Raw genomic sequence first — 13,763 nt, forward strand, 5'->3', positions numbered from 1 at the left:
AAAATTGTTATAATCATAAAAAGAAATCAAGTTTTTTTAATTGAAATCTTTTCTCTTAAAGCCATACCTACTTGGTGCCTTTTTTTTTTTTTTTTTGTGTGTGTGCGTGTGTGTGTCGGTATGTTTCCTTGGGACCAAGCATCAGCAGTTTGGTGTCTTTCATGGTGATCATTATTTTTCTTTTTACCAACACTCATGCAACCAGATTTTTCATCTAAATGGGATTTCATTTTTCCACTGCAACAGATTTTACTATTTAAGATTTTGAATATTTCTCAGTAAATCAGTCATATCATTTTATTGATCTGGATGCTGTTATACCTGAATATGTTGTGTACGTATTAGAGTAGGACAAAATAGGTCAGTAAATGCCAAAGAATCACTGCCAAATTTATTTAAAAAGCTTATTTAATTGAATTATAATTTAATTTATGTGGTAATATATAGATTCTATAACAAAGTTCTGTTCTAAATGCCATTTTTATTATATGCTTGCTGTTTAGTCATATGATTCTTTGTTTAATGCTGTGTTTATTGATTTTTGTTGTTTTTTATTAGTTTTATGTGTTTTATCATTTATGAAGCAATAAATATATCTGATCTTTGTTTGGTGATAAAATGCGCAATTCCGAGCCAAATGCACAGTGAAAAAATTATGCCTAAATGGGCTAATATGGCACTGAAATTGCATGGTATGGCTTTAATAGAAAAATACCTTTTAATGTAAATAACCATTTTATTTTAATTATGATACATCATCTATGAAATGCTGTCAGATTTTCTGCATAAATTTTAATCTGTTGATTTTTTTTCCCGTTTATTGATGTGTTTTTAATCTTTTTTCTTTTTTGTTTATTGAAGAAATAATTTTTTTTCTAATTTATCATAAAGTAGAAATAGCTGTCATTTTAGTATAAATATATTGTCTGAGTTTTACTTCATTGAATTATTAAAATTGCACTATATGTAAATAAAATCACACATGCTGAAGTATTATTTTTCTTACTAAATTTAAGCAGTTGTGTTTTTATTTATCTTCTCTTATTGTTATTCTTTTGTGATGATTGTTTTTAGCAGTTTGTTATATTAAAAACATTAATTTATTTTTCCTTGTGTAATATTTGCTTATGTGAAAATTTTCATAAATTATAAATAGATTTATGTTGCTAATTTTAGGTCACCTCAAAGTTAAATTCTGGCGGTGTAGGATCTGTAAGTAAACTTGGGAAAGAGTGCAAAAGTCAGTTTAATTCATCGAATGATTTTATTCAGTCAGCCACATTATCCCCAAAAGATAGCTGTTTAGGAATATTTGGTGATGTACTAAACTCAGAAACTGATCCACCTTTTCTTAGTTGGGAAGGTCGCATGATGTAAGTTACATTTCATTAACATGTGACTTTATATGAAAAGTGTATAATTATTGATGGTATTTTAATGTGATTGTTTATGAATTATTTGGTATTCAGATTCAATTAAAGATCTGTAAACATTTCCAAGAAAAATGAAAGTGATATAGATGTTACAATACCTTGTGATGAAAGCAAAGCGAACATATTTGGGTGTTTTTCCTGTTTATGGGACAAGCAAGAATTATAAACTTTTCAGATGCTGAAGCAGATGAATTGACTGCTGTTGGATAATAACACTTGCAAGTTAATTACAAATATAACATTATTGATCCTGAGCTGGGATATCATATGTAGAATAGTGAAATAAACATCAGCTTTGTACCGGTTGCCTACATGTACAATGCCTGTCTTCTGAAATTTATGTGGTAGCAATTTCACGAAAAGATATACAGTCAAAAGTCGTTAATCTGGACTTATCGGGACTTCGGCGATTCCGGATTATAGATCATCAGTTTAAATCTGGTAAGATGGCATGCAGAAATTACAAAATTAAAAATATGAAACCATAATTTATGAAATAAAGAACAATTATGATCTAAAGGGTATCAAAATTTACAAAAAAAAAAAAGCTTAATATTTATTTGTTTACTTTATTAAACACTAGCTGTACCCGCCCGGCGTTGCCCGTGCATTTAGAAAATGCAGATAAGTGAATAGCGCAGGAATAGTAGTGTAGGACATGTAGACTGTCTCTCTCTCTTCCCCCCCCCCACACACACAACATTCCCCGTCGATAAAAAGAAACAATATATCCTAACCATGAGCCATCTGTTAAAAAATTAGTTTAAATGAGAACAGACCTCATATTAGCACATGCTAGGAAACCGTAGTCATGTGGTTATAATCATTGGTCTGAAGTATAAAGAAAAGTAAACATAAAAAATTCAAAATCAAAGATAGGAAAGAGTTGAAAGGGAAAGATAGAGAGTACAGTACAGAAAAAATAAAAAGTAACGAAAACATGGATGAAATAAAACATCCTGCTTACAGGAAATTTGGAGTTAAGAACCAATTAAATTTTTAATTTAAGTGTAAGTTAAATTTAGATGACAATGAATTAGAAGAGGAGAGTGTTTGTGTATGTTTGTGGAGCTCGGGCTGGGGTCGCAAGGGCCCCTGACCGATTAATGTCTGTTGGTACGGCAGCACCATTCGGATTATTGCTCATGCTCTCAAGAGAGCACTAAACAATAACATCACTATTTAAAGCATGATAGTCAGAGTTAGTTTGGGAGAGTGGAGAGTGGCAATAATTTTTCGTTAGATTGTCCTTTTCGTTAGAGAGCCTCGGGATAAACTATATTTAATGTTCTTCCATTCGGAGCTAAGATGTGTAGATTATCGGCATTACCAACTCTTGAACAACCCACGTACAGTTGACCATGGGAGAAACACGGCTTACGGAGGTCGAGCCCTACAACTTTGAGAGATTGTCCTTGTGCCTTATTAATGCTCATCGCGAAACTCAAACGAACAGGGAATTGTAGACGCTTAAACTGAAACTGGAGATCGGAAGGGATTATAGGAATTCTTGAAATAAACACATCTTCGCCTGCAGCATGTCCGGTCATGATGGTGGCTTCTATAATATTTGGCATCAGTTTCTTGATAGAAAGTCTTGTTCCATTGCAAAGTGCAGGCGGATCCAGATTCCTGAGGAGAATTATCGGTGCTCCAACCTTCAAGTCCAATATGTGGGAGGGTACTCCAGGTGGCTCTAATTTGTTGAGAAACTCTGTCGTATAGTTGACAGCCTCGTCAATATTGCATGTCGTGTCTATAGATTTGTAAATATGAAGAGTTCCGGGTAAGTTCTGTAAAAGTTCCTTGTTGATAACACTGACGGCTTCGTTTGTTGGGGCAAGAATTGCTCTTTCGCACAGCCATGCGTGATCAGTGAAGTGGTGAATCACATTCGGAAACACAGCCTCTTTCAGTTCTTCTTCAGTAGTCACAATCCTTCCAATGCCTTGCATCGCTACATATCCATCTTCATTTTCTGAAGTAAGGGCTCCATTTCCTAGTTTCAGTAGATTATCTGCAAACTGCTGGGCAGAGGGATCACCGTTGAGATGAACTCGCATGTTAGTCGATAATCCAAGTGTTTGAATGCCATTCCAGATGTAAGAAGATTTTATGCAGGCCTGCATTTCATCTGCCCTCGTTCCACGCGGAATAACTGGTAGCGTCTGTCGAAAATTGCCTGCCAAAACCATTACGACGCCTCCCATTCTGTCATTGTTCCGTCTGAGGTCTTTCATGGTGACATCTAATGCTTCGAATGCGGCTTTGTGGGACATGGTACACTCGTCCCAAACGATGAGCTTGCAATCCTGTAGAACCTTTGCCTTTCCTGAATTCCTTGGGATGTTACACGTTGGAGTCTCTGTGCTTGTCAGATTTAAGGGTAACTTGAACGCCGAGTGAGCAGTCCTACCACCTGTCAAGAGTGTAGCAGCAATGCCGGATGAAGCGACAGCCAGGGCAATCTCATTTCTGTGCCGCACCTTTGCCAAAATAAGGTTGATAAGAAACGTCTTCCCGGTTCCGCCTGGAGCATCCAAAAAGAATATACCCCTTTGCCTATCAAAAACTGCTCTAGTAATCTTGTCAAAGGCTTCTTTTTGATCTTGGACCAATTTAGGCTCATTCTCCTGTATATAAGCTGCGAGCACATCCATGTTATAACTTCGTTCTCTAATTACTTCACTGGAAATGGCAGAATCGCTGTTTCTGTTAGGTTGGGGAAGTCCAAAGCTTTTCAGGTTCAATCCTCCTAGAGATATTATCTTGTTCTCAATGTAGATTAGGGCTCTGTTAAAGATGTCGTCATTGTAGTCCAGGTCCATATTCTGCTGCTGGATCCTTGCTTGATGCAGTATGTCTTCAGACAGGTTCTCCCTGTGGTTCATCCATAACTGTTCAGGGCCCGACATGGAGCACGTTTGAAGCATTACAGCAAACAGATTACACATCATCTTGGGTGATCGAGATGCAGCTGCTTCTTCTAACGCCGTGTTCCAGTGTTCGTCATTCTCCAGAAGTCCTTGAAGTTGGCAGGCCTCTTTGAAAGTGTTGCAGACTCTTCCTTGAACGGTTCTCAAATCCGTGAATGATGTTGGGCCTCTAACTTCATGTAGTAATAGGCGAAGGTGGAAGCATTCGGAGTTGTTGGGATGGACGGTGTAGACACGGCCAAGAGCATCAGTAGACCGGATTCCTGTTTCTTCTGGAACAATTTGTCCTTGTTTACGGCGGTTCCAACTCTTGTTCCTGCTGTTCCATGTGTAGTACTTTGGAATTTGGTTGTAAAGTAAATTGCGAGCAAAGTTATCTTGGGTGCACAGCTTGAAGAAAGATGTGAGCGTTGTTTCCTGGGGTGCCTGGACCCGTTCAGCAGCATTTTCTTCAGTGAAGTACACTCTCTGGCCATTTTCAAGGTGGACGCTTAGATGAACGACTGTGGGATGACGTTCGTGGATTGGAAAGTTGAGTATTCTCCACACTGCTTCATTGCTGCTAATGTATCTTCCCATCTCATATTGATGAATTTCATTCAGTTCATTGGCTCCACTGGTGACATCAAATACAGCCATGTCGGATCCTTTATTGACATACTTGCATACATACTTTATGGACTTGACAGAATTGCAGTACTCAACGTTGATATGTGCGTTAAAAATTTTGGATAGTAGTGGACAGTAAGGAACAATCCAGGCATTGTCCACCGAAACTTCTGATCCTCGTAGATTGATGCTTGCTGTAAAACCTCCATCTGCAGGGCTTCTACGACGATACAGTGGATATCCGTCTTGTCCCGTCTGCGTCTCTTTCAAGAACTGGCGAGGGTATCGCTCTCTTGTCGATTTTTATTTTCCAAACATTTCTTTTTTCGAGGTGGCTGCGGCATATTTCTTCTAAAATCTGAAAAGCAAAAGTTAAGCAACCAACAGAAGAATGATTACAAAAACTGAAGAAAACGCTACAATAAAGAAATCAATTGTTATAATCGAACGTTATTTGAAAATAAATAATAGCAACACGATCAGTGAGTCAAAAAACCATGATAATATTAATTAAGAAACAAAAAGTTTATAAAGTGCAATTCTGAAAAAAAAAAAAAGAAATTAATGTGTCATGAAAACAGCAAACTAAAGCTACAAAAAAGAAATGAATTGTAATTAATCGATTTAATGTATCGTCAAAACAGCAAACTAACGCTAGAATAAAGAAATCAATTGTTACAATCGAACGTTATTTGAAAACAAATAATAATATCAGTGAGTCAAAAAAACCGTGATTAATTAATTATAAATAATTTCTTTTTAAGTTTTTCTAATTCAAAAATCGAAAATCGGGCTTCGAGGTCTGGTGGCCAGCCCCTTTGTGCTTCCGTATAAAAAATTCCAGGTCCCTGCGTGCGATAGCTTTGGCTGGAGAGCTCGGTCAGACAGCCAGACAGACAGACACATTACACTTGCTTTTATTATTATAGATTTCTTTCAATGTAATTTGTTTAAGTTGCTTTGTTTTATGTGATAATACATTCTCTTTAATTCTATAAACAGACATAATTTCTTGTTCAGTTACAAAGTTCCGCTGTTCAAGTCCTATAATTGCTGTGTCGAGAATACCGACTAATTTGTCAATAAAAATTTTTTCGTTTTCAATAACCTCTGTGTCACTTTCTTCACTATCGAAGCGAATTATAATGATGAGGAATATGATTTAAATCATATCAAAGACAGAGTACATCGAGATGAAATACCACATTTAGTAAGGAATTATAAATAAAATAAAAACATCTGCCCTGAAGATAAGGATAGTGCTGACAGACCAACTTCCAATTCATTGCATGCCACGGCGTCCCCCCCCACCTCTGCAGAGCAGCGTGAAATTGGTAAACAGATTTTGGAATGGTTAGAAAAACAAAGGATATGCCTTTATCCATTTTTTGCAGCAATTCCACTTTTTGTTTGATGGACATCGAAACATGCTTTCGCTTTGTAAATCCTTTGGGAGCTCCAGCATCGGAAATTCTATTGGACATAATCGAAAGTTCAAGCTTACTTTTATAAAATTGCTCTAACAGTCTGCAAAATTAATAAGCCGGATCCAATTCAAAGATTAAGGAACAACGCAATCTGCAACATTAACTGAAATAAATAATTAGATAATTTTAGCTTTTACCATCTGTTATACATTAAACGCGCATGCGTAAATGTATTATGTGCACGCATATGCGCAGCTGTAAAGGTCTTACGCGCATGAATAAACGCCTATGCGCCTGCATCGTGTTGACGCATGCGCAGAAAGTTTGTAGCTTTGAGGTCCAGATTATAGATCATTCCGGATTATGGGTGTCTGAATTAATGACTTTTGACTGTATATCTTTTTGGCAGTAAATGAACTCAGCAGTTTTATGCCTATTGTGTAGTATGGAATTAATCTGGCAAAATGTATTTTTGTATTTTTTCCAAGTTTAATAAAATAGTCATTCTTTTCATGAAGCTTTATATCTTGTAGGGGTTGTCACAATCTAGTTAGATTTTACATCAAAATTTCTGTTTTTCCTTTTAATAGAAAAGTCACATTGATAAATTATATATTTTTATTATTGAATGCAGGCATACTCTGCTTGCAAATTATCTGTACACAAATTTTGTTTATTGATTGAAGCATATTGTATATAGTTTGATATGAAGCTAATGTGATTTCAAGAAAATATGTTATCAATAGAATTTTTATTATTGTCCTAAAGAAATTTTAATGGGTATTATGCTTGATGAATGCAAATATTTAAATGTGTGTTATAGATGTGTTACAGAGTATACCATGATAAATATGTATATTATGAGTACATATAGCAAATATAGAGTGTATCAGTAAAAAAGAATAATGTTTCATTTGGCAAATCTGAAGGGCATATTTAATGTAGTCAATTTTAATGTATTTGATAATATAATTCATTACTATATATATTTCACCACAAACTATCAATGCTGACAATGTAGTACATTTTTTTAAAGGACTTTCTAAAGCAGCTAGATACATTTTTTGTATCTTTGATAAGGTCCAGGTTTGAGAACTGTATGTAAATATAGTCTTGTACAGAAAATAATGTCAGACTGTAACAGAACTATTTAACCATAACCGAACTATATTATTGAACGCCATCTAGTGGCAAAGAGGAAAAATCTTCAGTCGACCTCCAGCTACAATGATGTTAGGTTGTCCAGATTTGAGAACTGTGTGTAAATATAGACTTGTTATAGTATTGTACAGAAAATAATGTCAGCCTGTAACAGAACTATTTAACCATAACCGAATAATTTTATTGAACGGCATCTAGTGGCGAAGAGGAAAAATCTTCAGTCAACCTCCAGCCGCGATGCTTTTAGATACTTTTAGAGCTTTTAAATACTTTTAGATGCTTTTAAATACTTTTAGAGCTAGCCGGCATTTGTGTTTATTGAGGTACGGCTACATCACATTGGTGCCCCATGTGAGGCAATGATTTTGATCTTCATGGTACTAGGAGCTAAGTATGTGATTTCCTTATGCATATGATCGGCAATACCTGGATACATAATGGTTCCTCCAGATAATACAGTGTCCTTACGAATGTTGACATCACATTTCATAATTAAGTTGTATGTAGTTTTATGAATATTAAAAGATTCTAGTATATCTAAGAAGAATGGCTAGAAGAGAGCTACAGGACAACGAAATCTTTCATTAACAATGGTAATTACCTGACCACCACTAAGATCGTATGACTTTTCTAGAGAGGAAGAAGATGCAGCAGTTGCCATTTCTTGTTCGAGGTCTAAAGCAACGTAGCATAACTTCTCTTTGATATCTCTGACAATTTCTTTTTCAGCCGTGGTAGTGAAAGAATAGCGAATCGGCAAGAGGAAATCTGTCAAATTTCTGCCAGCAGTATCAAGACAAAGGATGACATGGGGAAGGGTATAATCTTCTTAAATAGGTACAGTGTGAGACACACCCATCTCCTAAATCCAGCACAATGCCTGTGGTCCTACCAGATACATATAGGGACAATACTGCCTGGATGGCTACATACATAGCTGGAGTGTTGAAGATCTCAAACATAATCTGTCTCAACTTTTCCTTGTTGGCTTTGGAATTCAAGAGGGCGGCTTCAGTAAGGAGGACTTCATGTTCTTCTGGTGATGTAACAGAACTATTTAACTGTAACTGAACTATTTTATTGAACGCCATCTAGTGGTGAAGAGGAACAATCTTGAATCAACCTCCAGCCGTGATGGTATTAGGTTGCTCTGTATTAGATGTTTCTGAAGTTCTAATGTTTAATGTTTAATTTGGTATGTTTTTTATTTTTATGTATATTTTCATTGTACCCATTCATTGTACTCATTCCTGCGTGCTCTGTTAATATATACTTTTAGAGCTAGCCGGCGTTTGTGTTTATTGAGAAATGGCTACATCACAAGCCCTCTTTTAAGTAATTTTGAGTGTAAAAATGTTAAGCTATAAAGACAATGGCAGCGATATTACATTTTTAAATTTCTGTATCAGAGCATTTCTGTTTAGAGAGTTTGCAGACAAGCTGTGACAAAAACAAAACTATTCAAATTAATGATTTCCTATTTTTAGGTAGCTGAGGATAAATTATATATGATTGATTTTTAATTGTGACCATATCAAAAGCAGAAAAAGCATATTGTAATGCTCAGGGGAGTAGTTAGAGGGAGGCAAAAGGGGACATTTGTCTGTAGTTGCATGTTCCATTGGGCATCAAACTGATCTTAAGAATTTTTAGAATGAAATGTTTTCCACTCTTGGCAAACAGGAAGGGGCGCGAGATCTTCAGAGGTCCCCGGGTGCTGAAGTGCTGAAAACCATAGCTACAGCTCTGGTAATGCTCCCTTTATATGCATAATTATAATATAAACAATCAATTAATTTATATTTTTATGGATTTTGTGTTATGTACAGCATCAAAGTAAGATAAAAAGAAGAAAATATTAAAAAAGTCATAAAGAAGAAAATATACATTTATAATACAGTCAAAAGTCGTTAATCCGGACTCGTCGGGACATCGGCGATTCCGGAATATCGATTTTTCCGGATTATAGATCATCAGTTTAAATCTCGTAAGATGGCATGCAGAAATTCTAAAATTAAAAATATGAAACCGTAATTTATGAAATAAAGAACAATTATGATCTAAAGGGTATCAAAATTTACAAAAAAAAAAAAAAAAAAAAAAAGGCTTAATATTTATTTGTTTACTTTATGAAACATTTCTTTCAATGTAAGTTGTTTAAGTTGCTTCATTTTATGTGATAATACTTTCTCTTTAATTCTATAAACAGACATAATTTCTTGTTCAGTTACAAAGTTCCACTGTTCAAGTCCCGTTAATTGCTGTGCTGAGAATACCGACTAACTTGTCAATCGAAATTTTTTCGTTTTCACTAACCTCTCTGTCACATTCTTCATGTCTTTATCCATTTTTTGCGCAATTTCACTTTTTGTTTGTTGGACATCGAAACATACTTTCGTTTTGTAGATCCTTTGGAAGTTCCAGCATCAGAAATTCTATTTGACATAATCGAAAGTTCAAGTTTACTTTTATAAAATTGCTATTACAGTCTGCAAAAAATAATAAGCGGGATCCAATTCGAAGATTAAGGAACAACGCAATCATTTAACATTAACTGAAATAGATAATTAGATAATTTTAGCCTACACCGTCCATTATACTTTAAATGCGCAGGCGAAAACGTATTCTGCACTTGCGCACACGCATATGCACAGTAGTCAAGGTCTTACGCGCATGCGTAAAACGCCTGTGCGCATGTGCCAACGCAGCGCATGCGCAGAAAGTTTTTAGCTTTGAGGTCCGGATTATGGGTGTCCGAATTGACGACTTTTGACTGTACTGTAATGTATTTAGTAAGGCTTTTGTTTACATCCTCCACATATGAGAACAAATACTTTTTGATGTAGTATTAAATAAAATCTTTAGAGATCAGCATTCTAACAAACAAACAAACAAACAAAAAAAAAAAATTTTTTTTTGTCCAATTTCTTCTTTTTTTACTGTGTTATTCTCTCTCTTCCCTTGATTTTTTTTTTTTTTTTTAAATTCGTGCATTCCAAATAGTATATAAAATACAAAGTGCTTTCAAAAAGTAAAGATACAATGCCTTATTAAAAAACTTTTAATCAATAAAAGGTCCATTATAAATTACCTACTGGTTGTCAGTGCAAGCTTCACATTTTTAATTCGATTATTTGTTTTAGTTCATGGCAGTGATGGTTAATATAAATATGTCATATGATCAATTTTTCTTTCTCTTGAATGATGAGACAGGTGAAATCAGTGTTGCTAAAGAAAACTTTTTCTTCGCATGTTGTGTGTAACAGTGTCGGAAGAAAATTATTCCACTTATGAAATCCTTTTTTTCATGAAAGAAGTTGTGAGATGTCTACAAGTAGATATCACTTATAAATTCAATCTTCATTAAACTGTAATCTAGTATTGGAAACATGCCCATGAACTATAAACTTTTCCAAGTCTTGAAGAATGATGGAAGCTCGTTTTTGCACTGTTTTGTCATCGTGTTGAGACATGAGGTAGGGGATTGACTTTCATTTCATTGTTCAGAGCGATTTACAAAAAAATAATTGGTCATTATCCATCCATGTTAAATTCTAGTTGAAATTTTGTTCATCAAGTAACGGAAAGGAAATTATTTGCTACAATGCATCTAGATAACAATTTGTTTCTTGTATTACGTTTGTGAGCAGTGAATTTGCAGGAATCTTTTTGTGCGATGTGCAATGTGTGATTAACAGCTCCTTTTTTCTATGTTATGATGAGTACTAATTGCTACACTTACAGTAAGAAAATAAAAATTGATTCACACATGAAATCAGTTTTTTTGGGCACTATGTAGTAGGGTAATTAAATTGTCTATATTTATTATTCAGTTACTGTGCTCACAATGCAGAGACAACTTAATTTAAAACTAGTTCTAAAATTTGATAATTTACATCATCTGCCATATTTATAATTAGTCTAATATTTGATAAATTTGCAGCCACATATTTTTTGCTATATTTAGGGCTGTGACTAGAATTTACTACATTATTTACTACACTGGTACATGCCGCTATAGTATAAGCTTTTTATTAAGTCTGGGTGCAAGTTTTTGTTGCCCACCATAGAAATTTACAACTTGTCAAAATTATATTTCAACTTAAATTTTGATCTCTCCATCATTGTGAAAGTACACTCATGTCCAAAATTATGTTTACATGCATAAATTCACGGATTTCTCAGAGACTATGACTTATAATTTAATGAATTTTCGTGGAATCATACATAACATGATGACACATAAATGCAAAAGAAAAAATTGAAGATCACCTCATATGATATAAAATTGTAGCATGAAACAATAAAAATGGTAATAAAGTGTGACAAAGAGAGTTAAGAAAAAAAGGAATGATTCAGAAAAAGAATTAAGTCTTACGAATTTAATATGGAATATGATCTGCCCTGACTTGTTGACACATATCACAACGTGTTTTAAGGCTGGAAATAACGTTGTTAACCACAGTTTGGGGAATTAATCTCCACTCTTCCAGCAATGCCGTCTTCAGAGCATTTACATCTCTAGGAGGAGGATGTATACGTGCAATTGCTCTTCCAAGGTAGTCCCATAAGTTCTCTATCGGGTTAAGGTCAGGAGAGTTTGGTGGCCAAGGTATTCGCTTAATGTCTTCACTTTCAAGGAATTCATCAACGAGGTTTGCTCGATGTGGACGGGCATTATCATCCATAAATAAAAAGTCAGGTCCATATGCACCCCTGAAAAGTCTTACATAAGGATCTAAGACCTCATCCCGATATATCTGGCCTGTCACAGATCCGCTGCTGAACACGTGTAGGGGCGTACGTTCATCGATCATTATTCCACCCCATACCATCACACCTCCACTACCGAAACGACCACGTTCCACAATGTTCGAGGGATCATTTCGTGTTCCTGACTCCCTCCAGATGTAAACACGTTTAGAATCACCAGCTAAACTAAACCGCGACTCATCAGTAAAGAGAACATGGGACCATTGATGTTCAGTCCAGGTTTGATGTTCTTTACACCAATTAAAGCGATCCCTCTTTTTCTGTGAAGACAGTAAAACACATACCCTTGGCTTTCTGGCATAAAGGCCTTTTTCATTAAGCCTTCTGTATATTGTTTGCCGTGATGTAACAGTTCCAGTGGCGGCTGCAAGCTCTGAACTTAACTGGCGAGCAGTAGCCTTTCTGTTACAACGGGCAGTTAATGCCAGATACCGATCTTCAGAAGCAGTTGTCATTCGTTTCCGACCTTGTCCAGGCATCCTTACAACACTTCCATCATTTTGAAACTGTTTCCATAGCTTAGAGACTGTCTGTCTTGAAATATTCAGACATGTGGCTGTTTCCATGATTGACTGCTCTGCTTCTAAACGGCCGATAATTCGCCACTTTACAGATTCTTCCAAATGATACTTCGAAGCCATAACAAACCGCTTTGAGTCCTCCCTACACACTGAAATCAAACGCTATGTTGCAGAAATTCACTCAAATATTCAGTTTGCGCAAAGCGCTTGATTCACCCTTGGATGACGTAACGCCTAGATTTGCATATCACAAACCGTTTGATTACTTTTGATTGGATAATGCTAATTAGGCTTGGTTTTCACACATTCCCTGCAAATACGGATCACATTGATTCGATATTTCATTGAATATCATCATTTTTGGGTATGTAAAGATAATTTTGGACATGAGTGTACTTCAGGTGTGAAGAAATAAGTGCATGTTCCTGGGTGTATGGTGGATGGCTTGAAACTTATGAGTTGTGCTTTTGTTTGAAGCACTATTAAGGACCTGCATTGTCATGAAGCAAGCAGACTCCACTTGTCACCTTGCCCCTATGTTTGTTTTAAATTACCCATCTAAGACATCTCAAATTCTTGCAATATGCAACAATATTAATTGTGGCGCTGGAAGGCATGAAGTCAATTGATTGATTGGAGTTAGTAGGTTTGAATTCCTAGACTTTTGAGAAATTTGTATGGGGCCATTGCATTGACTGTTGTTTGGATTCTGTTTTGTAATGATAAACCTAAATCTTATCACCAGTAACAATGTGATTAAGAAATTCACCAACTGCTTATGCATAGTGTTTGAGGAAATTCGAGTATGAAGCTCAGATATATATTTTTTAATGTGTTTTCTTTTGTAAACATTCTTAGAACCTATCATGCACACAATTTCATGTACCTTGAAGTAACAGCACT

The 13,763-nt window shown here is 35.5% G+C and overlaps 1 protein-coding gene and 1 pseudogene across 6 annotated transcripts in view; one reads left to right on the forward strand and one right to left on the reverse strand.

The window, feature by feature from the left end:
* Window positions 1-13,763, forward strand: part of LOC118198542 (uncharacterized) — a 211,667-nt gene that overhangs the window by 60,483 nt on the left and 137,421 nt on the right. For 5 of the 6 annotated variants that reach the window (XR_015040678.1, XM_085814991.1, XM_085814990.1 and 2 more), the window contains one exon: window positions 1,177-1,373. Coding sequence is in view for 4 of the 6 variants with exons in the window: in XM_085814991.1 (XP_085671117.1) it covers window positions 1,177-1,373 (197 nt within the window). In the remaining 2 variants the exon portion in view is untranslated. Of the gene's footprint in view, window positions 1-1,176; window positions 1,374-13,763 lie in introns of those variants that run through there. The other variant, XR_015040677.1, reaches the window with a different exon arrangement.
* On the reverse strand, window positions 7,901-8,536 carry LOC146997558 (actin-5C-like; annotated as a pseudogene).

The sequence above is a fragment of the Stegodyphus dumicola genome, chromosome 4 (assembly GCF_044657685.1).
Source record: "Stegodyphus dumicola isolate Sdum_Otavi_A_Nest chromosome 4, ASM4465768v1".
Classification (NCBI taxonomy): domain Eukaryota; kingdom Metazoa; phylum Arthropoda; class Arachnida; order Araneae; family Eresidae; genus Stegodyphus; species Stegodyphus dumicola.